The sequence below is a fragment of the Bidens hawaiensis genome, unplaced genomic scaffold (assembly GCF_021521415.1).
Source record: "Bidens hawaiensis isolate Kalapana, Puna unplaced genomic scaffold, B.hawaiensis_p1.1 tig00002553_1, whole genome shotgun sequence".
NCBI classification, from domain to species: Eukaryota; Viridiplantae; Streptophyta; class Magnoliopsida; order Asterales; family Asteraceae; genus Bidens; species Bidens hawaiensis.
Window position 1 is genome coordinate 2,177,473 of NW_027491139.1, and position 24,392 is coordinate 2,201,864.

At 38.0% G+C, this 24,392-nt stretch overlaps 1 protein-coding gene and 1 pseudogene across 2 annotated transcripts; both read left to right on the forward strand.

Annotated features, from left to right (window-relative positions):
- Window positions 1-9,526: 9,526 nt before the first annotated feature.
- LOC143620369 (putative pectate lyase 8) lies at window positions 9,527-12,992 on the forward strand (annotated as a pseudogene). The gene is made up of 5 exons (XR_013151326.1): window positions 9,527-9,635; window positions 9,785-9,838; window positions 10,419-10,490; window positions 11,428-12,174; window positions 12,266-12,992. The product of XR_013151326.1 is annotated as a putative pectate lyase 8 (transcript).
- A 1,454-nt stretch (window positions 12,993-14,446) lies between these two features.
- Window positions 14,447-15,332, forward strand: LOC143620199 (uncharacterized). The gene has a single exon (XM_077091936.1). It carries the CDS (start codon window positions 14,717-14,719, stop codon window positions 15,167-15,169), a length of 453 nt encoding a protein of 150 aa, XP_076948051.1. The 5' UTR covers window positions 14,447-14,716; the 3' UTR covers window positions 15,170-15,332.
- The last annotated feature ends 9,060 nt before the right edge of the window (window positions 15,333-24,392 follow it).

Here is a 24,392-nt window from a genome sequence, read left to right on the forward strand (position 1 = left end):
AAGATTCTGACTATAGAAGGCCCGCTCGTTCCTTTGCTTCTAAATAAACAACAAAGACGTGTAAATAATACAAGTCAAAACCTGTCTTTTCGAATTATTTGTCGGTTTTATCTAGGGGTGGCAATTGTGACCCATTGGGTTGGATTAGTTGTATTAAAATGTATATAATGGGACAGAAAGAGTCAAACTAAAAAAAGAATTTAGTATTTTTACTTTTTAAATTTTTGATTTATATTTCGAGTTATAATTTTTAATTATTTTTTTGAATTTTTTAATGAAGTATTTTTGAAGTCTCTACCCATTTTGACCAATTTCAAAAATCCATCATTAAAAAACTCAAATAAAATAATTAAAAAATCATAACTCGATATACAAATCAAAACTAAAAAAAATAAAAGTACTAAAAAGTTTCCTCCGTTTTTCTCTTTTCATAATAATAATAAAAAAAACTTGAGAAATGACAACTCATTTTGACTCGTTTCAATCAAATTTTTTTTTAGTTTGACCAATTCTGAACCATTATATACATTTTAATAGAACTCATTGAACCCAATGTGTCATATTTGACACCCCTACTTATACCAAACTAGAAATAATTCATGTTAAAATTACTTGAGCATGAAAACAATTTTATACACACGCGTATTTTTATTCGGTTATACCAAACTAGAAATAATCTATGTTAATTAAAGCATTGTAAAATGATAAAGACATCATCGACACATCGTAGTCGCTTTGCATTAAGTCAATACAAAACTTTTTGCTTTTAAAAACTTTAAATGGTATTTTTATCACTATTCAGTTTGGGTCGAATTTGATCCAAACAAAATCATACACATAAAATCAACTTTGCATAAATAATGTATATGAAAATAATCGATTTCATTATTAAAAAGTGAATACTATTATTTTTCCATGCATTACGTTATGAAGCGGAAAACATTGCAAAAAAAAAAAGTTGCATATTATCTATTTTTATGCTTATAGGGGAATGTTAACGTACACATGAAATTAACGTGCTAGATGTGAACATCAAATAAAATATTTATATATACAAGTAGAATAATTATGTAATTACATCATACAGTAATTACATAATTAATCTACTTGTATATATAAAAACTCTACTTGATTCTCACGTTTAGTACGTTAATTTCAGTTGTATTTGATTCAAACACTATGTTTATATTTATATAATATTATAATGCATTTAGACAGGCATGTTAATTTTTTAATTTTTTAGAAGTTTTATTCATATAGTATAACAATTAATTCATTCACTTTAAGTAATATTTTTTTATCCTGAGAAGTGGGTCAAGTGTAAGAGACACGCCATTATTTAGTGCAGACGTATGTTCGATTCTCTTGGACTGATTCGAAGGATATCTAGGTAAAGGGGTGAATCGGGGCTTTAGTCCCATGTTCGAGCATGACATGGGCAAGAGTTTACGGATTTCATTCGTTTCCTACGCATCAGGAAGTACGGTCTCACGGCAGTTGAGGAGACGACATTGGACATAGCCCCGAAAAGATAGGTTTTGAAAAGATAGGTTTGCACGTATGATTTGACATTCAAAACAAATTTAATAAAAATAATAAATTTAAAGGGTAAAATTGTCTTTTAATAAAATTGAGTTATATTGAGTAATCATATTTCATTCATCATGTTGTCCTTTTTCCTTTTTTTTAAACAGTGAATTTCTGTTAATTATTGTCGTATAATGTCATCGATAATAATTATTATTTAGATAATAATAATACCCAAATATAATAAGTGTTTAAGGCAAGTCAAGTTAGATTTAATTCTTACGAATCCGTTGTGAAGAGCGGGCCACCAACTAGTATTAAATTATGCATATGTTTGGTCTTAAATGGTGGTGACATGAAATAGGATAAGAAAGAAATTGGTAAGAGGTGATAAGGACGCATAAACAGAGTTGTACCCCATTGCTCACATGGTTGTAACGTTATACACATGTTTGGCCGCTATGCTTAATTCATTCGCTTGCTTGCTTGCTTTATTTATTCCATTACTTTTTATTACTTGCAAGCAATCTTTTAAAAACTGAATCAAACATTAACCTATCATTAATTCGGTTCATTGGTTTAAACTGAAATTTTATAACTGTATCTAATCCGTTTTTATTGAAACTGGTTGGGCCATTTGGATTTGTAAAACCATAATGAATTTTATTAGAGTTGTAATTATGCATTATAAACTTGGGAGAAATCATTTTTTATTTCATTTGAAATTACATTGTATATATGTATTAGTTGTAGTTGTGTATTTATCTGGTGACATGATACATAGATATTTGGCTGGATGAAGAGATGGTGGGTCAATATCAATTTATTGATCTTAATGTCATGCCTTAAATTGCTCATTCCAATTCCGCCACATCTCAAGGGTGGTTGGTATACTTAGGTGTCTTCAATTCTTTTTGTTAGTTTTTATTTATTTATTTATTTATTTATATAAAAAACTGTGTAATCATAACTTGAATATCTGGAGACTGTAGTTCCATAGATCGTGACTATGAAAGAGGCGTTATAGACGTGACTAGAAGAAAGGTGTAGTCTTCCACCTTTACTTTCGAATAAGGGCTTCAAATCCATTTTAGCAAAATTCAAAGTTTTAACAATCATATGACCTTTTATTTTTAACAACTCTCAATCCTAATCTACTCCTATTAACCATATATACTGGACCACTTAGAAATAGCAACGATGTCCAAATAAAAGATTAAATATCATATCAGATTATTCAACAATATTATCCAACATTTTAAAGTAAATAAAAGTATCCAAAATAAAGTTTACATAAATACCATCATATGATTCAAAGATTAAGTCAAATATAATTTTCAAAGTCCCATTTGAACACCATATCTTCCATTCTTCGGGTCATAACATTGATCAACAATTCACTATCCATGTTTAATCTTAAACTAAAAGTAAATAACGGTATGAACTTTAAATAGTGGTTTAAATGTAGATACTAAATTTACACAAGTATTTATCAAAAAGTTTACCCAAAACAGTACACATATGTCAATGAAGCTCAATGTATAAAATATTATAAGAGAAAAGTACTCTTTTAGTCTCTGTGGTTTTTAAGCGGAGTCACTTTTAGTCCCTGAACAAAAACTTGAACAGTTTTACTCCCCATGGTTTTTAATCGCAGTCACTTTTTAGTCCCTCCGTCAATTTCAAGTTATCTTTTCCATCCAAACATGCCTGCATTTACATTTTTGCCCCTGGTTGATTTTTTTTGCAATTTTCTTTTATTCATGCATGTCTAAAAGACGTAAGAAGTTCTAACATTTTTATAAAATGTCATTTTTATCAATATAACTTTTATGTCCCCCACCAATCCACCACCATTATGCCTCCTTTTCTTGTCATTCTTCCTCCCTTAGATATTATAACTTTTTACGTCTTTTAGACATGCATGAACAAAAGAAAATTGCAAAAAAATTAATAAGGGGCAAAATTGTAAATGCCGACATATTTGGATAGAAATATTTAACTTGAAATTGACGGAGGGACTAAAAGTGACGGCGATTAAAAACCACGAGGAGTAAAACAGTTCAAGTTTTTGTTCAGGGACTAAAAGTGACTCCGCTTAAAAACCACAAGGACTAAAACAGTAATTTTCTCATATTATTTTTCTTTATCGTTTTATGTATCGCATACTCATAAACAATATTTTTTTAGCTAGCGCTATCACTCAACTTTCTTGTTCTATACCCGTCACTACTTAATTTGTATGGCCGTCTTTTGGGAAATAGAATGAAGGAAATTATTGAGACGGAAATTATCTCACTACCACCACATAATTATTTATTTATTTAGATTAATAATGTGTGATTTTAGTATTTTACTCCATTATAAAAAACACCAACATAGAAAGCTAGGAAGCCGTTGAGAAGACACATGTTTATAGTAAAATGACTTTGTAACTCGCTTGAATGAGTGTAACTTTGATAAGGTAATGTTACAGTTTGCGTAAATGCTAAGGCTCCATTTGTCATAAATTTAATGAAACTAAATTACTAGAAAGCATGTTTGGTTGGTGAGTGATGAAATAAATTCTTTCCTCAGTCAAAGGGTTTTAAACTAAAAAACAAACATGTTTAGTTGGTCAGTGATGGAATTAAAATCCTTTCCTCAATCAAAGGATCTCAATTCATAATTGTCAAGAAACTGCACATTTTTAATACACAACCAAAACGTCCAACTAAGTAGTTTTTTTTTCTTAAAAAAAAAATAAATTAAAATGCCTAAAAAGTGAGGAGTCATTGTTCCATATTAGCAAGAAGGTTTGCACGACATTCACATCAATTAAAATATGCATAACAGCATCTAAGTTATAAGTGATGATTGTATAAACTTTTTATAATAATAAGTTATTGTGTTACAATAATTAGATTGTTTTGTTTCAATATATATTCTTATAGGTTGACTTTTATGGCGTGGAGTGTCCATTGCAATCACGTAAATTTGTTCCACGAGACAAGGATATTGGCATGTCGTTGGACAAGAGTAAGTCACCATTTTCGTTCCACGTAACAATCAAGAACATGAGAAGGAGTGGGATTCTTAGAAGAGAATGATTACGAAATATTAAGTAACTAGTTTTTATTCCCCGTATTACGGGGGTGTTTTTTTCGTGTCTAATATTCATATTTTTTTTGCATTTTAATTTTATGTATTAAAAAAGTTAATAATATACTTAGGATTTGATGATGAAATAGTTTCACAAATAAATGACATGTTATAACCCGTTTAAAAACTATGAGTTTGATGAGACCCATGACCCGCTTTTTTTTACTATAAAATTGTTTCTTAATATAAATAATATATTTTTCTTAAAAAGTTGGATATTAATATTTAGTATATCCCTACTTTATAATATTTACATATAAAATAATTGGTGAGATTTATTTTTAAAACAGTGAGAGGTTATAACTCATTTAAGGTTATCTAGGTATGGTGAGATCCATACCGTGAATTCGAGTCAAATGCACTTGAAGTCTTCAGTTACAAATAATACAATATGGTGACTTAAATGTTTCGTTTATTTACGGGGGTTGTTTTATATTATTTGTTCTAATATTTATTTATTTTTTGTATTTATATTTTTTTATTGTATGAAAGTTAATAATATACTTATGGTTTAATGATAAATTGTTTGACAAATAAATGAGATGTTATAACTCGGTTTAAAAACTATATGGTTTTAATGAGACCTAAGACCCGTTTATTTCTTTTACTATTAAATTGGTTTTTTAATTATGAATAATATTTATGAAAGTTAATAATATACTTATGGTTTGATGAGAATCAAGACCCGTTTATTTTTTTACTATCAAATTGGTTTTTTAATTTAAATAATATATATATATATCTTTTTTAAAATAAATAAGATATTAATTTTTAGTATATCCTATTTTATAGGATTTTTACATCAATAATTTGGTAAGAATAATTTTTTATTTATGAATATGTTATAACCCGTTTAAGGAATATCTGGGTTTGGTAAGACCCATACCCATGAATTCGGGTCAAATGCATGAGAAGCCTCCATTTAAAAATCAAGCAAATCTGGTGACTCCAAAAAAAAGAGAAACGATCACATCGTGACACGTAGGATTTTTATGTTTTCGTTTATATATATTATAGATTAAGTGATGATGTTTGAACACAAATAATGAGTAAATTGCAATTATTATAACAACTGATGGTTAAAAAATATTGAGATCCTATACATGCAGTGATAGGTCTAGAATTTTTTTTTTAAATATATTCTAAAAATAATTTTGAACACAAGGGTATTTGATTGAATACTTAGCCGTGAAAATTGAGGGTATCCCGGACACCCCCTTATGGATACATGTTTTATTAAATGAGAATTAATCGTATTCAGAAATGCATTTTGAACTTCTCTAACTCCTAGATTTAAATTTGTAATAACATATTTTGCATGGTTGCATTGAAAACACCCAACTTTAGTTATCGATGAACCAGATTAAATTCGAAAAAAGTTTATGTGCGGAGGCAACACCTCAAAAAATAATATATATCGGGTGTCATATTTCTTCACCGCCAACGATAAATGACAATAATAATATTGATAAAAGAAAAATCACTATATTGACAAGACATACCGTGGTTCCTCATGGTTATTAATAATTCGAATCTAAGTCACTAACTATCGATATTTTACTTTGAATAAATTGGGGACGGTGAAACACCCTCATCTTATGTTAGATGGAAAAGCCAACTAGAAAGTGCAATTGTCATATTAGCAAATCAACGGAGATTTGAAGGTGCAATTGTTGACTATTAAATGTCAATAGTGAGGTCTTTTAGTTTTTGTTCTTTTAATTAAGTGATTGATCATGACAAGTGGCAAGACCAACAAAAATCATATTCAAATCTATGTTGATTTTCACTTGATTTGTACATCGTATTCTTCACTTGGTCTCATTTGTTAAAATCACGATCGACCCCGTAAAATTTTAATACTAACACCTATGAAAAAAAATTTATTGGCCAGTCATTAGGGGCACAAAGATGATACAGACTGACTGATCACATGGTTTATTTAATATGTTTAAGTACAAGGGTATAACGAAGTCACTTTCTAAAATTTAATGTTAAAAACACACCGTTATGACCACAACAAGGATCAAACATGTTATTCACTAATGAGCACACTATGGATTATCAATACACATTTTAAAATTTTGAGACAAAAACCAATTGTGTAAACTTCATCATATGATTATTTATGTAATTAACTCTAATAATTTTAACAATGTAAATGCAAATGTCTGTTAAGTTAAACTAAAATGAATAATCTTTTTAAGAGTGTGAAATCATTCATAACTAATTGTCTAATCACACCATCTAGAAATTAATTCGAACCTCTAAACTGATACGTTTCCATCATAAATAAATGCACCAAGATTTTACAATCATGAAGTGATTAGTTTTAAATCAGTTTATCAATTAATATACAATGAGTTATCCGCCAACCGCCGAATGTTCTTCTTTAGTTTAAAACCAATCATATAGGTTCGAAGTTGATCTGAATTGTAAAAAGCCAAGAACATGCGTAAAAAAAATCGATCTATTGTGATTTGGTTTAAGTTTCACACCATATTTTGATCAAACTAAACCATATTATGTAGCATGCATAAATAGTTAAATACATAATGTTTGACGTCATGGACGGGATTCCGGAAGAGAGAAAGGGCCTGGACATCTTTTACCACCGAGTACAATCTTAATTAACATGTTATGTAAAAAAAATTGAACAGTTCACACATTCATCTATTTTTTACTTCCAAACTACACAACGAGAATTTTAAATTACCATGCTACTCAATGTTGTGTTTTGTGTTTTTGACATTATTATCTTTGGAAAAACAGTTCAATAACTATAAAAAGTCTATTTGTTACCTCGATTTAAATATGTTTGGTAACTAATTTGTATCATATAGAAAGTTAGAAAATGGTTCAAAGTGTGATAAGTTAACTAGATCAAGAATTTTCAATTGTTAATTTTTAGACGATAACAAGATTGTAAATAATAAAAAGTAAAAATTGGTTGTAAGTAGAAAAACAAGAAGCCTCCATTGTTACGATTTATAATTGGTCTAAAACCAAACTGTTATTGTTTAAAAGTGGTTTTTGCGAAAATATCTTAATGGTTTTCATTGGTGTAAACTCCTTAAGTTGACCTTCATTTAGGTTAATAAATCTTGCCATGGACGATTTGAAAAGCGAAAAAATGATAACATCTTTAACAATAAAGCTAGCAATTTACAAAAAAAAAAAAAGGATGTTGGAGGAGACATACACAAACTCTTGGTGTAATTTAAGGTGGAAAATAAGACCATCTCCAGTAGTTTTTGGTTCAAACCAGCCACATAACTACCAAATTAGCTTTCTTAAAACCACATTTTTTACTCCAACAATACACATTCTCAAACCATCTTTACATTTCCACATCATCACTTACTTTTACATTTATTTTTAAACAAGAATTTCACAATACTATAAAATATATCATCAAGATATGAACATACTTTTTGCGGATCGCTCACATATGAACCCGAAGAGACTAGCGATTCAAAAGAAAATATTTAACCGTTAAACTTGTTACGTTAAAAATAGAAATACTAAAAAATACATATTTGTATATATGTATAAGTTTTTAATATATTTTATAAATAAAAATATGGTGTGTGTGTATATATATATGTGTGGGGGGGGGTGAAAGATGTGATGTTGGAGGGCCCACAATTAATAGTTTTTGGTGGTTTAAAAAACCAAACTTAAAACATTGGTTTTTGATTTAAACCAAGCTCTCCAATGATTTCTTGATTTTAGTTGGTTTGAACCAAACAAAAACCACCAATGGAGATGCTCTAAGAGGTGAATGGTTTATTATATCCCATTAGAGTACAATATATAGTTGTTTAAAAGAGTATATTAAATTTATTTCATTCAGTTTTCTAAAGCATTAGATTATTGGTGGACACAGATGTTGGTTCTAGTATCATACTAGTATTTTAATAAAAATTAACATAATATCGTGTAATGTTAAATACATGCTACGATTAATATGTTGTCTAAGGCTATGTGTAGTGGAGGAGTTACAAAATGAGATGATTTGCGTTATTTGACGTTCAATCAGTAAATGATAAGTTTTTTGTTTTGGGATGTAATGGTGTTGTAGCCCCATATACATATAAACATATATTATATATATATATATACATGATTGATTTCTTTTGAGAACCACTTTGAATTTTAAGAACTCGAAAGAACTCAGCGTAACGATTTAATTTTTCGAATTTTTTTTACACATGCGTAATATATGTAAGTTACATACACGTAAACAAAATTACAGAATTTTTTACGCACCGAGTCGACTTTTTACACATGTGTAATGGACGTAAAAGTTAGTGTAACCAATTACATATTTATTGTCTCTCCTACTTTGACTTTTTTGCCAGATTTAATCTCAACCACATATTTCAATCCATTTAATTAAATGTGTGGTCCAAAATTGAGTTGTTAAAGTTCTTAAAACTCACCATAGTTCTCAAAATAACCCTCGCCTAATACTTATATACACATTACGTAACGGAAAATATCCTCGAGTAAAATAAAGACGCGTGTCACGGTTATGTAAATATTAAAAGCACATTCCCAAAAACGAATAAAAAACTAAATTTCTAATTCCTTTTACCTTTGCCGTTATCCACTTATCAAAAATTAAAAAAAAAATATAACAAATACATTACAGGGAGTGAGATTCCTATAAAAGACACCGCTGCACATTTGATACTCCTCCCATTTCACTTCTATTAATTCTACACACATTCCACCTTCTTCCTCTACTTCCACTTCTCATCCCAAACACACACACTTTAACTGTGTGTGTATGTGTTTCTCTACTTAATATCTTCTTCTTCAAAAATCAAAATCAACTACTCTCTGTATCTTCCTACAATGGAGCTACCTAACAAGAAGAAGCTAGCCTTATCTCTGTTTTCATTTCTGCTTCTCATCACGTCACTCCTCGCACTTGCTTCCACTTCATCCACCAACTCTAGGTTTGTTTACTCGTCTGCATTACTCATTCATGACGTCATGTTCGAATTATATTCGAAATTGACGTTGTTATGTTGAAATTAGAGGCTATTTATTGAACTTAACAATTGTGAAGCTAAAAGCTGATATGCATTTGTTGTTTGTCTTACAGGACGAGTGAAATTGAAGAGATGCAGAGCTCGAACAACTCGTCAATGGCTGCTAGGTATATACCTTAATAATTAGTTAATTACAAATTTCACTGAGTCGACTCAGTTATTTTTGGAACCGTTGATTTTTTGTTAATTAGGTAGATCTACACCGTTAGATTTGTTAGTTTACGAAATTGAATCTCAGCCGTTGGTGTATCAAGTTCGTTAAGATCTGGCCGTTACTTTCCGTTGTTAATCTCTGGATTCATGACGCGCTAATTCCCAAACAGCATATTCCAGGGCAATTACGTCATTTCACATAGATTCAGTGAATACACGCCTGACACCTGTTATGTAACCGTTAACATTTAACGGTTTTAATCGTAACAAACTACCTCCGTTTTCTCTTTCACTCACACACACATTTACACGGTGTTAAACCGGTGCAGAATCTTGTTTAATTTACTAAATTGCCCCCAGCTCAAAACCTCCTTATTATGACAGTGCTGGCGTCGTAAGGGTGGGTCTAGCGGCTCGCTAGATTTTTTTGAATGTAATTGTTTTTGTTGGTCATTCAAAAAAGATGTTTAGATTTTAATTCCAGCATTATTGTTTTTAGAAGTTATATAATATTATTTTAACAAATGCGTGCAGGATAAAGGAAATTGAAAAATTGAATGAAAATGCCGTCCAAGATGCCGAGGAGGTTGTCTCCATGGTTGAAATGTACGAATCCACACTCTATTTATATGTATATATAGTTGCATTATAACTATAATATTAATATTAATATATAAACCTTCATTTTTTTAATGAATTAGCTAGCTCACTGAATTGATATATATTGGGTATTTGGGTTGAAACTGAAATGTGCTGGTAATGACATTTAATGTGTCTGTTCGAAATAGTTGTCGTTGGCATGACAGATCTAACTCAAAAAAATCTTTATTTTCACTTATGGTTATTAATCTACCCCAACATTTAATGGCTTTAAGACATTTTGCTTTCACTTTGAATTTTTTTTTTTAAAAAAAAAGGATTTTTGTTGAATTAATTGACAAAAACAACAAGATAGAATTCAAGGTAGCACCATGTGCTCCTGCTATGTAAAGCAACAGGACCCTAATTAAATCATACACTATGTCCTCCCACATGGCTCTTGCATTCATATCTTTACTACTTTTTGCATTCACATGCATATTTGTGAACAGTGTTATGCAGCTGCAGAGTATGTTATAGAATGTAAAAGTAGTAATTTGGTCAAAGCAGTAATTTCATTTGGTGGCCCTGTTTGGTCAAAACCCGTTTTACCACGAACCAAACTGATATTTTTTTAAAAAACGGTCGGTTTTGGCATGTTACTAGACCTGACACGCCCGCTTTGCCGGTTTAGCTGTAATGTGACCATGTCTGTTAGGTTACACATTTTGGTTGTTGGTCATTATGTTAAAGGTCCCAGTTTGGCCACCGACAGAATACAAGTACATTAAAACAATATATAGTTCATGTTTTTCTAGTTTTGTGGTGCACCTTCCTTAAATTATTGCATACTGTTCAACTGGCCCTCCATACTCACATGACAAATTTTAACATTATTACATACTAACATAAACATGTAGCAAGACACTAGTTTTTGTTTTTTACCAATTTAATTTGTGAACAGGAGCATGAGAAACAGCACAGCAAGGAGAAAATTAGGATACTTTTCGTGTAACACGGGTAACCCCATCGACGACTGCTGGCGGTGTGACCCGAATTGGCAGAGGAACCGCACGCGGTTGGCTAATTGTGGCATTGGATTTGGGCGTAACGCCATTGGTGGCCGTGATGGGCGGTTTTACGTAGTGACCGATTCCTGAGACGATGACCCAGTCAACCCACGACCCGGCACCCTACGCCACGCGGTAATCCAAGACGAGCCATTGTGGATCGTGTTCAAACGTGACATGGTTATCCAGTTAAAACAAGAACTTATTATGAACAGTTTTAAAACAATTGATGCGCGCGGGGTTAATGTACACATTGCTAATGGAGCTTGTCTAACAATCCAGTTTGTGACTAATATTATTATTCATGGGTTACATATTCATGACTGTAAACCGACTGGGAACGCGTTGGTGAGAAGCTCCCCTTCACATTACGGGTGGCGGACCATGGCAGATGGTGATGCTATATCCATATTCGGGTCGAGTCATATTTGGGTCGATCATAATTCGTTATCTAACTGCGCTGACGGACTTGTGGATGCGGTTATGGGCTCAACTGCCATCACCATTTCAAATAATTACTTCACACATCATAATGAGGTGATATTGTTGGGCCATAGTGACACTTATTTTAGGGACAAGTTAATGCAAGTCACCATTGCTTATAATCATTTTGGAGAAGGTCTTATTCAAAGAATGCCAAGGTATATATCATACTATCATAATTTTAATAATATCCTATTCGGGCCGGGTCAGTTTGAACTCATTTTGATCGATTTGGTGTCCAATTTACAGATGCAGACACGGGTATTTCCACGTGGTGAACAATGACTACACACATTGGGAGATGTATGCGATCAGTGGAAGTGCAAACCCGACCATCAACAGTCAAGGAAACCGATACCTGGCTCCTGTGAACCCGTTTGCAAAAGAGGTTACCAAGAGAGTGGATTCGGATCCAAGACACTGGCATGGGTGGAACTGGAGGTCAGAGGGTGACCTGCTTCTAAATGGAGCTTTTTTCGTCCCCTCTGGTGCGGGGGCTGCTGCCAGCTATGCTCGGGCCTCGAGTTTAGGTGCAAAGTCATCGTCACTGGTTGGTGTCATGACTTCCACTGCCGGGGCTCTTAACTGTCGTGGTGGCACACGATGTTAGCCATCTGGAAAAGAAAAGGTTATCTTGTTGATGCTATGGTGCAAAATATATAGAGTTTCATACCTAAAGTTGATTAATTATTAATTACTCTGGTAAGTAAACATTTTACAAATTGCTTTCCATCATTTTATCATTGTCGCAACCTTGATGAAGCTGTCAAGTGTTGCTTAAGTACGTACATGTACGTGTCATCGACATTGTGTCATTTTAGTTACTTTTGAGTCTTGTTATGTGAATTTGGATGGAAAACGTATTATTGAGCATTGGTATATTGGAATTGGATATGTGATTATGGTACGTATCTTTTTTTTATTCTTTATTATTGTGGTTTGTGTGATTTTGTTACATGTATGATTTTACCTTTTTAAAATTTCATATAAGATTAAGTTAGCATTTTTAAAATTTAATGCTACAAAAGATCAAAAGGCAAGTCTGAATTAGAAGTAAAATAGTATATTCATTATCGATCAATCCATGAGATGGGTCCATAAAAACAGCCCATATGAATGTGGCCACACAATGGGCCGTCTATAGTATATCCATCTGTTAGGTCCATAAAGACCTTTAAAATTATCTGGACTATTATACCCCTTAGCATATGTTTTTAGGCCTTTAAAATAAAACACATTCACAATTATCTTAACTTTCTATCTCAACCGTTTAATGATCACATTCAACTATCAAGATCTCTTCATACACTAATAAGACACTCAAAACTTTTTAGAATAACATCACCACAACTAAAAACGAATGTGTTCGAAAAACAAACCCGTCAGTAATCTATTAGGGAAAAATGTCTCTCTTACAAAATCAGTGAAGTTAAATATTGGAAATCAATCGTTGAAGGCCATTAGTTGGTGATCAATCGGAACCTTCTGTCGTTAAACGCATTACCAAAACCTTATAAACCGGTGAGTATCACTGACTCGAACGATATCTTAATCACCGTTGTCTACTTTCGGCTATGGTTCTGTGTTGAAGAAGAAGAAGAATAAGAAGAAGAAGAAGAAGAAGAAGAAGAAGAAGAAGAAGAGACGGTTTAAACGAGCTTGAACGAAAAATAAATTCTGGAAACGGTGGCGGCTGACCGCAGCAACTGTGGTGGTCGACTGCTAGTGTGCGGCTGAAGTGAAAATGAATACAGGGGTAGGGTTAAGAGCATATAATAAGTTTAGTTCGGCTTTTAACCACCAAAAGCCCATATAATATGTGTAGGGAGTCATGGGCTAAAATCATAATAAATGTATAAAAAGAGCTGATACAGTAACAAGGAAAAATTACCATTTAAAATTAAATGGACATATATGAACCAACCTAAAATACTTTATATATGTATATAAAATTATATATATTATTTACGACTTATCCGGGTCAATCTCTGGTCTGACCTTCCGGTCCGGTCCGACCTGTGACCCGGTAAGCTGTCCGGGTCGTTGTCTGGTCCGGGTCTAAAAACATTGGGTTTAACAATTAGACTTAACGACATTAGTGTGGTTGAGTTTAATTGCAAGTCAAATGAAATCACATGAACGAAAACCACAAATTTAAAACTATTAAACTAAAACTACAGATTTGAACAAAACACATAGACAACCACCGTAATTCACTCCATTTAAAAAGAAAACAAACAACATGTATCCTTACTGGTTTTCCCCTATTCTATTTCCTTCCTAGACGATTAATTTCTTTTATAAATGCTTTGCCATTAAAAAAGATACATATATATATATATATATATATATATATATATATTAACACGTACCCTTTGGCCGCTGGTTTGAGTTGGAACAAGATATCATCTACGTACGCCACGTTGTTTTCATAAAGTACAAGAGTTGACTTCCAACTCACACCACCTTAACTCTTCTCTTATTTACATACACTTGCCTTCACCTAACTCTGAAACCATGCAACTCAATTCAATTCGATCTCACAACAACATTAATTCCATGCACCTCTTCTTTCACCATATACAACTGTCCACCACCCTTCAATCTCTCCATAAATACCCACCACCATCAACTCAAAACATACATTATTCCCAATCTCCTTGTGTATTGTGTGGTAGAGAGTGAGAGAATTAGAAAGAGATGGTGAAGTTTTCCTTTACAGCGGTTGTATATGTTTCTGCACTCGTGCTTTTTGTGCAAAGCAATGCGCGAGACGTCCCTAGTGTCACCATAAGTGACAAAACTCCCACCAAGGTGGAGATGGCGGCTGCCAACGCACCGAATGGAGGAGCCGGTGTTGAAGATAAGAAGAATTTCATTGCATATGGTGGTGTTGGTGGTTTTGCGGGTGTAGGTGGATACACGGGTGTGCTTCCAGCTCTTGGTGGTGTTGGTGGACTTGGTGGAGCCGGTGGAGCAAGTGGTCTTGGTGGGCTAGGTGGTATTGGTGGTGCTAGCGGTCTTGGTGGGCTAGGTGGACTTGGTGGTGCAAGTGGTCTAGGTGGTGTGGGTGGAGTTGGTGGTGCCGGTGGTCTTGGTGGTCTAGGTGGTGGGATTGGGGCGGTTAAAGGTGGTGGTATCTTAGTTCCTTGATTTGTTATAAACGGTTTATGGTTATTTCGGTTGTAGTAGGTATAACCTCGTATTGCATGTCTTGTTTTGTACTTTGAATATTCCTAGTTGTATGATGTCATCCTTTTTCTATTTTTGGTGGTCTAGACTCTTGAGGTTAGTTTGGTGAGTAGTTCTCACTTGTTGTGGTTTGTTGTACTTCTCTATGAATTTTGAAGATTTTATGCTTCTAATCATATTATCAATTAATATATTATTGTTTTTTTCTTTTGCCATTTATAAATGGAATATGGTTTCTATTTAAAAAAAAGGGACTATTTATGTATAGAGAACGAGATTCTATATTAAATCTCGTGTAACATACAAGTTGAATAAATATAATATTAATAAAAAAAATATCTTAAATATCTAAGATATATTGTTTTATATTATTATATTTAAGAGGTTGATGAGAAAACATAAGTTGTGATTGAGTGAAGTGAGAAGTGGTCTAACAAAATAAAACGAAATTACTATTGGAAAAGTATACTATAAAAGATGGACCTAACCTTGAAAATTTTTGTGCATATAAATGCTACAAAGGATCTGCTGGTTCATCAATCATTGATGGTTCTAGAACCGTTAATCCTGCGTTACATGCAATAGTGCCTAGAATTACTACCAGAAAAATATATAAAGATCGTTTGGCCATGCGGACTCTCCGTAATAATTATGACCCATACCTTTAGTCATTTTTGATCTAAATACATGATCATTCAAGTCAGGTATTTTTGTTATCGGAATAGGTGAATTCTTATAGATCCATCCCACAAAAGGACTAAACATGATAATTTTACCGTTTGGGTATCTAATCCCATGCACAAAACAAAACGTCTTATCAATTAATCACATGACATTGACCTTTTGACCCAAATTCCCAAAATATAACATGGACCTAACCCAAGTTGTTCTCTATGTGTGTTTAGCCCACGACCCTGATTAAAGCTCATTTCAACTTAATAATCCGGCCCGAGACTTATGGTCCCAGTTCAACCTACTTTCAATAGACATAGCACCGACCCAAATACCTTACACAATAACTAGACGCAAATCCATTTTTATACATTTAATCATCTCGCACAACCCGATGTTCTATTGTGACTCGTTTGATTATCTATCAACATTATATAAATATTACACTGGTTATGTAATCACTTGTTTATGTATTTATATAGTTTTAACAGAAAAAAGGGATTGCGGCACAATATGTAGTTAGCATTTCTAAGCGTTATCTTTTAATATAATCTTTAATTGTTAGAATTTATTTTTAAAACAAGAAAACTTGTTCCGTTTGCTTTCAATCCAATATGGACACTACTGAATAATGTAAGGTGCAGATATCTAACTCTCATGGGTGACCACAATGACCCTAGCTTTCAACCAAAATTATTTAAAATATTTTGTTTATGTCTTAATCTAAACTTAATATAATTTTTTTCTGGTTAGTGGATCTTTAATACGAAATGAATGTGATAATTAAGTATCGGGTAGTGAAGAGGCAGGTCACAGCAGAGCCCAGTTGGACCCGCAAGACTCACCTCGAAGAGGGACGTCTGCGCAGTTGGACCCGCAAGACTCACCTTAAAGAGGGACGTCTGCGCAAAGACCAACTGGATCCGCAGGACCCACCATGCTCAGAGAGATGACGACCTTACGCGCAGTACGCAAGCTGTTCCCGCAGGAAAAGCCTCCCAATGGTGACGTACCCCGCCTGTTCCCGCAGCTGCGGATACTAGCCATCAGGGAAGGCTACCCGCACTAATAGCAAGGCTACACGCACAAGGCACTAACTCTCAAATAATTCAGTAATGTCACCTGAAAAAGGAATGAGCAAGCCGGGAATACTCCGCCCAAATGAGCCAGTCCGTACGCTTCTGGAGGATCTTTTATACTATACCTGCCAAGGTATAGTACAAGATCTGACCAAAGCAGCGACAGCTCACTGACAACAGTACGACGAGCAGCACGCTCTAGTACTTACAAACCCTTGTCGTGGCACGTACATAGCCTGCAGTTAGTGGAAAAGGAATAGTACACAGCCGGCCATGTCACTATCAGCCGCTGCCTACCCACCAACTACTAGCATGGCACGTGCGTAGCCCACAGTTGGTAGAAAATGAATATTATACAGCTGGCTGTACCTGCTTGGAAACCTACCTTCGGCTATAAATACTCCAACACCTTGGAACGGTATCATTATCTTGTATATCTTGTATCTTATCTGCTCTAGCTATTTCTCTTAATATACACTTATATTCAGAGCAATCTAGTCTGATTCTCACACCGGAGGGTGGTCACAAGGAGGTACCCCCCCTTCTCAGTGACGAGCTCACGGTGTCTGTTTTGCAGGTCATCAGAAGAATAACCATCTTTGCCGGACCTAACCCTCGTGGGAAACATCTACTTAACCCCCAGATTATCCGTAATCTGCCCGGGGTCACTTAGTGTTTCTTCATTGGCGCCATCCGTGCATAAAAGCTAGAACTAATTCTTTCAGTTTTTTCAAAACTTCTGGAAAGATGGTTAGGGTTACTCCGGTGCCAAAGCCAGCGAGTGACCAAGAAACCCCGGTAACCACAACCCCAGCTACTGGGGGGAACACCGGCGAGTACACAATGTTTACGAACACTACCCCGGTTACCCAAGCCGGGGCAAGTGCAGTAAACAATCCTCCCCTGGGATTCAAAACCCCGGTAACCACAACCCCAGCTACTGGGGGGAACACCGTCGAGTACACAATTTTTACGAACACTACCCCGGTTACCCAAGCCGGGGCAAGTGCAGTAAACAATCCTTCACTGGGATTCACCGATACCCAGTTGGAGAGACAACAGACGAGGCTCCCCCGCCAAACACTTGATCAAGTTAAAGCGTGGGCGGAAGCACGTCAGAGAGAATTCCAAGCTGAGTTGGATGAACGCCTACGTTCACTCCAACAGGCTGACGAATTCGGAAGCACTCGACAACAGCTCAACATGAGTAATGAGTGCGAGTACTTGGACGATGATCGGGAGGAGTCCGACAGCGACGCAAACCCTCGTCATAGGACGAAAGGGAAGCGCAAAGAAACGACTTCCAACCGAGAAGGAATTTTGGAGAAACCTTTAAACCAAGGAACGCGGGTGGAAACCCACGTGACTTCTCTAAAACCTTCAGACCAACTGTTGCAAATGCGGGAACGTCCAAGTTTGCAAGGCACATTGCGGAAGCAATTGCCCCGAAAAGTGCCAAACAAATGTCCAACATAGGCACATATGATGGTATATCTGACCCAGACGATCATTTGAACAGATTCATAGCGGGGGCAACCGTCAGCAATTGGACGGAACCCACGTGGTGTTACATGTTCCAAATGACGCTTGTTGGGGCAGCCAGAGCGTGGTTTGACCGTCTACCGGTCCACCACATCTACGATTGGGCAGACTTCCAACAGAAGTTCAGCCAACACTTCAGTCAACAAAGAAAGTATACCGAAGAGCAATGGACGATCATCAACTGCATCCGAGAGGAAGATGAGTCTTTACTAGACTTCATCACTCGCTTCAACTCAAAGAAGCTGAGTCTGGGCACCATAAGCGAGGATCTTGTTCGCGCAGCTTTCATCCAAGGCGCCGAATACCTAGAGCTTATCCGCACATTGACGGGTAAAGACGGTATGCCATCCACATGGGATGCCATCATGACAGCAGCTAAACGTTTCGCGGAAACGGAAAAGCAACTGGGTAGAGATCTTCCCCAGAGCACAAACCTCTACACTCAAAAAACAAGAGAAAACAACGTCCTTACCGCCCGACTATACAAAAAGAGGAAGCTAGGTATTTGGCAGTCAAGGGTAAACTTTGACACCTCATCCGGCTCGCACCCTCGGTTAGGCGGAAAGGATAATATGCAGTTGTCAAACCGGAACTCCAGATGGACGCCACTCACCAAAAGCGTCACCGAGATATTTGTCACCGAGAGGCTCCCATGGCCAAAGTCTCCAATAATCCGACAGCGTCACAACGCTGATCAGAGCAAATCATGTGACTTCCACAGGACAAAAGGCCACACCACGGAGGAATGCGTAGCCTTGAAGGACATCGTCGAAGCATTTGTCAGAGATGGGAAGCTCACACACCTCGTGGCGTAATGAATGCTAAGCAGACTAATGCGTGTAGAACCCCAGCTGGGGAAAACACGAATGAAACTGCAGCTTCAATGTTGGAGACTACATACTGCGTAAGCAACGAGATTCCGAACCAGGTGCATATCGGCTCGAAAGGCTCGATGACACCCCCATCCCAAGAACATGGAAGGGAGCTCAATTACGCAGGCTGCATGTAGATCAATTCCAAACTTGTAAAGAAAAGGCCTAGAGCCACTTCTAATGGAAATGATTCTCCTTATCACATTGACGCTGATGGTCTTACATTTATACTTATGAACTTTCCACACTGATATGCCGGTATTCACCGCATAAATAAGTGTGAAAAGAAGTAAGTCGTTGCGTGTGGGCGGCGGCAAAACCCGCATAAACACAAAAAACGGTAAAAATTTATAAGGAAAATATGAGGAAAACCTTCACGCAGGTCAGTTATAGGTGAAGTTTGGTCATCCCACTAAATGAAAGTGACGGTCCTACCCGCACAATCATGATAGAGGAAACTGAACATTAACCTTTTGACAACCGCGCGTCGAAAGGTTAACTTATTCAAACCACTGATATGCCGGTATTCACCGCATAAATAAGTGGGGAAGTCGATGCGTGTGGACGGCGGCAAAACCCGCATAAACACAAAAAACGGCAAAAATTTCTAAGGAAAAGATGAGGACAACCTTCACGCAGGTCAGTTATAGGTGAAGATTGGTCATCCCACTAAATGAAAGTGACGGTCCTACCCGCACAATCATGATAGAGGAAACTGAACACTAACCTATTGACAACCACGCGTCGAAAGGTTAACTTATCCAAAACACTTGGAAAATTGCTAAGTTAAACTAAAGTATGCACGAGCGAATCATATATTGTTTATGAGGTAAAACAAGTGCCAAATTAAACTATAATATGCATGAGTAAGTCATATAACGTTTATAAAGCAAGTCATTAAGTGAAAGTGACGGTCCTACCCGCACAAACATTTATATTTCATAAAAAATTCAAACATTACAAGAATGGCCAGGTATCTACCCGCCTACAGTAATGAAAATCTATCCTAACGGTGGGAAGGGATCTCAAGGTTCAAACTTCAGGACCACTCCCTCCAAACCCACTCGAACCCGCACCATCAGTTGGCTGTGGCGGTTCAAGGAAAGCCTTGAGAATAGTTAGCCCATCATCAGCAGCAGCAATTTCGTTCACCTTCTCCACCACCGGATGCGGGAAGGCAGCATACTGGTTCACTGCTTGGTCGTAAGCGGCTTCAGTGTCCACGTCATAAAGAGGGAAGTTGGAAGGTGGGATGCCCTTCTCAACAAACCCCAGACCAAGCAAGAAACCAGCCTTTTCCCCATCCTCATGGGAAGCGTTGATGGTTGCGCTCATGGCATCGTCATAAGATGTGTTCGTGAAGACCCGATGCACAACCTACAAAAAAAAATATATCAACTTTTCTAAGTATAAAGAAAAGCGTGAAGATATTATGAAGCTACGCATACCTGCGACAACGCTTCTCGTAGAAGCCATTCCTTGGTAATCAGAGCTTCCTGGAGGGCAGCTTGAGCTTGGTCACGGGCGCGTTCGGCTTCATTTTTGTTAAGGTTGGCAAGCAACACTTCCTTAGCAGCAGCCTCTTCAATGCCCTTCAGCTTACGCTCAGTGTGGTCAAGCATACCCCTCTGGTCCAAGATCTCTTGGAGCTTCTTGGCGTCTTCCATGGCCAAGGCATCATGAGCCTGCTGGAGCCTCTCTAGTTTGGCTTTAAGCTTCTCATTCTCTGCGCGCAGAGGCTCAGCAATGGCTTCAGCTTTGGTGGCCCTCTCGGTCGCGTTCCGCGCAGTTTCCTTAGCCAACCTAAGCTGTTCGTTAACAGCTTGGGTAGCCTTGGAACGGGCCTCGAGCCGGGTCTGAACTTCAACCTCGAGGGCCTTGAAGGCCTTTTCCTTCTCCGCAGCAATGGCGGTAAGTCTCCTGTTCTCCTCCCGAGTAGCCCGCGCCTGAGCCACTTCCTGGCTACGCGCCGCCTTTAACTTGTCTTTTTCACGACAAAGCAACTCAACGCGCGGCTGCATCCGGGCAAGGAGAATCCGAAGCTCATTCGTCAGCCTACCCTCCTGGTAGCTAGACATGGCTTCCCCCCAACGCACCACTTGGGGCTGCGTGACGCGCCCACTCGACGCAGTCCACAGCCGTTCGAAGGGTTGTTCCCCGGCGGATGTTCCACCGTGGAACATACACCTCATTGGAATCCGAAACTGCAAAAACAAAAAACAGTTAGGAAAAGATGATATAAAAAAAAGGCCAAAATAACCCTACGCACCTGTAGGGTCGACAACAGGCCGGTAGCCGCCAAACCCATCACCCGAACCTAAGGGATATCCATCCAAAAGGTCAGGCAGATGGGAATGAGGCAGAGATTGGCTAGAAGCCCCAACGCCGAACATACCTGATGAACCGGCCGGGGGCACGGTTGAAGCCGCCGCGGTAGAGACCATCGGAGGTGAACTCACTGGAGGTGAACTCATAACCGTGGCCGCCGCTGCGGAGGAGCCCGCAGAAAAAATCACCGCCGGCTCAGTGAAGGATGCAGTGAATATGGCACTGACAGCCGGCGGAAATGATGTTACAGTTGGAACAGTTGCCTCAACGGGATGAGCAACTGAACCAATGCTGCAAACAGGCGCAGCCGCCTGGGTCATCGCCTCGGGTAGGTTGACCAAACCTACCGTCATGGGTCCAGAGATGCTCCTTCCCGCTCCACTCTGGAATGCGGTTGCATCCACGCCTGCACGAAGACAATATTAAAGACAATGGCGGAAAGAATTGCGGGTAAGATTAATTTATACTTACGAGTTTTCTTGAGCTTGAAGGTTCTGACAGGCGGGGACGAACCCGATGGAGCCGGCCTCTTCACGCCGGTCACCGTCGTACTGGGCTGCCCGGAGGTGACAGCTGTCTCAACCTCCGGAACAGTGGTCTCACCATCACCAAGGTTCCCCACTGCCTCTTCGCTCTCGGTATCCGAGTCAGACCGGTTCCCCTGATCGGCGGTGGAGGCGACCTTCGCCTTGCCCTTCACGCCGGCAGCTTTCTTCTTCCTCACGAAGAAAGGCCCGTCTGCGGATCCCTCATCAGAAGATGATAAAATTAGGGAAACTCCAGCAGAGGTTTGAGCATGAAGAGGGCGAGGGTTAAAGAATCCCTTACCTGGCCGCGTGGCACTCAAAATCTCGTGGCCCGGCGGGTAGACCTCCACAAACCTATCCGCCGTTTGCTCCAGGATTGGCAACTCGTTCTCATCAAGAGCACGAGTACCCAGCCGAGCGGGACCACCGCTTTCACGCGGTTGCAGAAGAGATTGCAAGTTGTTTCCCTCTAAAAATAAAAGAGAAACAGTTAGAAGAAAAAACCCTAAATCAGCAAAAAGAGATGGAGCATACCATAGGGAATAGAATTCGAACCGTATTCGAGGACGGTGGGAATCTGTGGCGCCTCTGCCCCAGCATCCTTCCATACCCGGCTCATACCGAGCATCACCATCCCAGACTCCGCAAAGCGGTAAACCGGAGTCTGGATCCGGGAGATCTTGGTAAACCATTCCGCCTCCTGGTAGTTGGAGGCGTGAAGGTTCGGGAGTGCCCTCCCGTTCTTGAATGTCATTGCAATAGGGACGACACGGGCAGGGATATAGAAGAACTCCCGCTTCCAAGACCGAAGACAGCGCTCGGTAGCACAGATCTTCAAACCCTTGATCCGAGTGATCAAGGTGTACCAGCCCTGGATGCACCTCCAGGAGTAGAAGGTCATCAGGCGGTCGACGCGAGGCTCAACGCCCAGAATGTGGCACACCCATTCAAAGTGGCGACCCTTTGCGATCGCCATCGGGTGCACCTCCGTCAAGTGTACACCGTGTTTCTCCAAAACACGGTACACAAACTTCGTCAATGGGAACCTCAGATTTCCATAGATGAAGAATGCAGCATACACCCCTATCTTGCCCTTGGGGGCATCGTACACCGTCTGGTGAGACTCAGGAAACTCAGGCTCGAAAGGCTCGAGCATGAACTTCTTGACGATGTACTGATAAAGGTCGACGGAAAGACACTGGCACTCGCCAGCAGTACTCTTATCGTCCTTATCAGACGCGGACATCGGGTTCTCGGTGTACACGTCGGACTCCTCGGCAATAGCCTCAGGATCACGAATGGAAGACATGTTTTGGAGGATGGAAAGAAGAACGATTTCAGGAGAATGCTCAACAAAAGTTAGAGTATTTGCCGGAAATCGCTTAGAAGAAGAAGTGAAAGTGTGAGTTGAGATGCATCCTCTTTCCCCTTTATATACTCATCGCAATGAATGCGACGAATTTAATGCGGGAGAGAGGGAAAAGCGCAGGTGCAATGAAACTATGACACGTGGAAAGAGCAAGCTGGCAACAGCTGTCGACAGGACGCGTGCCGTAAACTTCGCGTCCACGCGCCCGAAAACTCGCGCCCACGCGCCTGAAAAAGCGTCTGGAATGACCATATACTGTCACGTCGCCATAACTTCCTGCACGTCCTGAAACTGTCAGAAGAAACCGTCGGACGACGCTAACGTCCCTTCAACAGTTTGGACTGTTCTTATCCTTTCACCAACTCTTCGAATTTCAAAACGATTCAAAAATAAGAGGGAATATACCCCCTTACCTTGGTAACCAAGTAACCGTAAGACAGGTGCGGGTACAGTGTCAAGGCAAAACCCTTCACATACTTAGCACTTGCAGGGAATTGAAGCCAAGAATACCTTGGCAACCAAGTAACTATAAGACAGGTGCGGGTACAATGTCAAGGCAAAACCCTTCACATACTTAGCACCTGCAGGGAATTGAAGCCAAGAATACCTTGGAAGTAAAGTAACTATAAGACGAGTGCGGGTACAGTGTCCAGGCGAAACCCTTCACATACTTAGCACTCGCATGGAATTGAAACCAAGAAGGATCTTCTGGGCCATGCTTGCGGAAAGGGAAATAACATTCCCGCATAGCGGGAACGTTGAGAACTAGATTGTTTGAAGCTCCAAGATGGAATT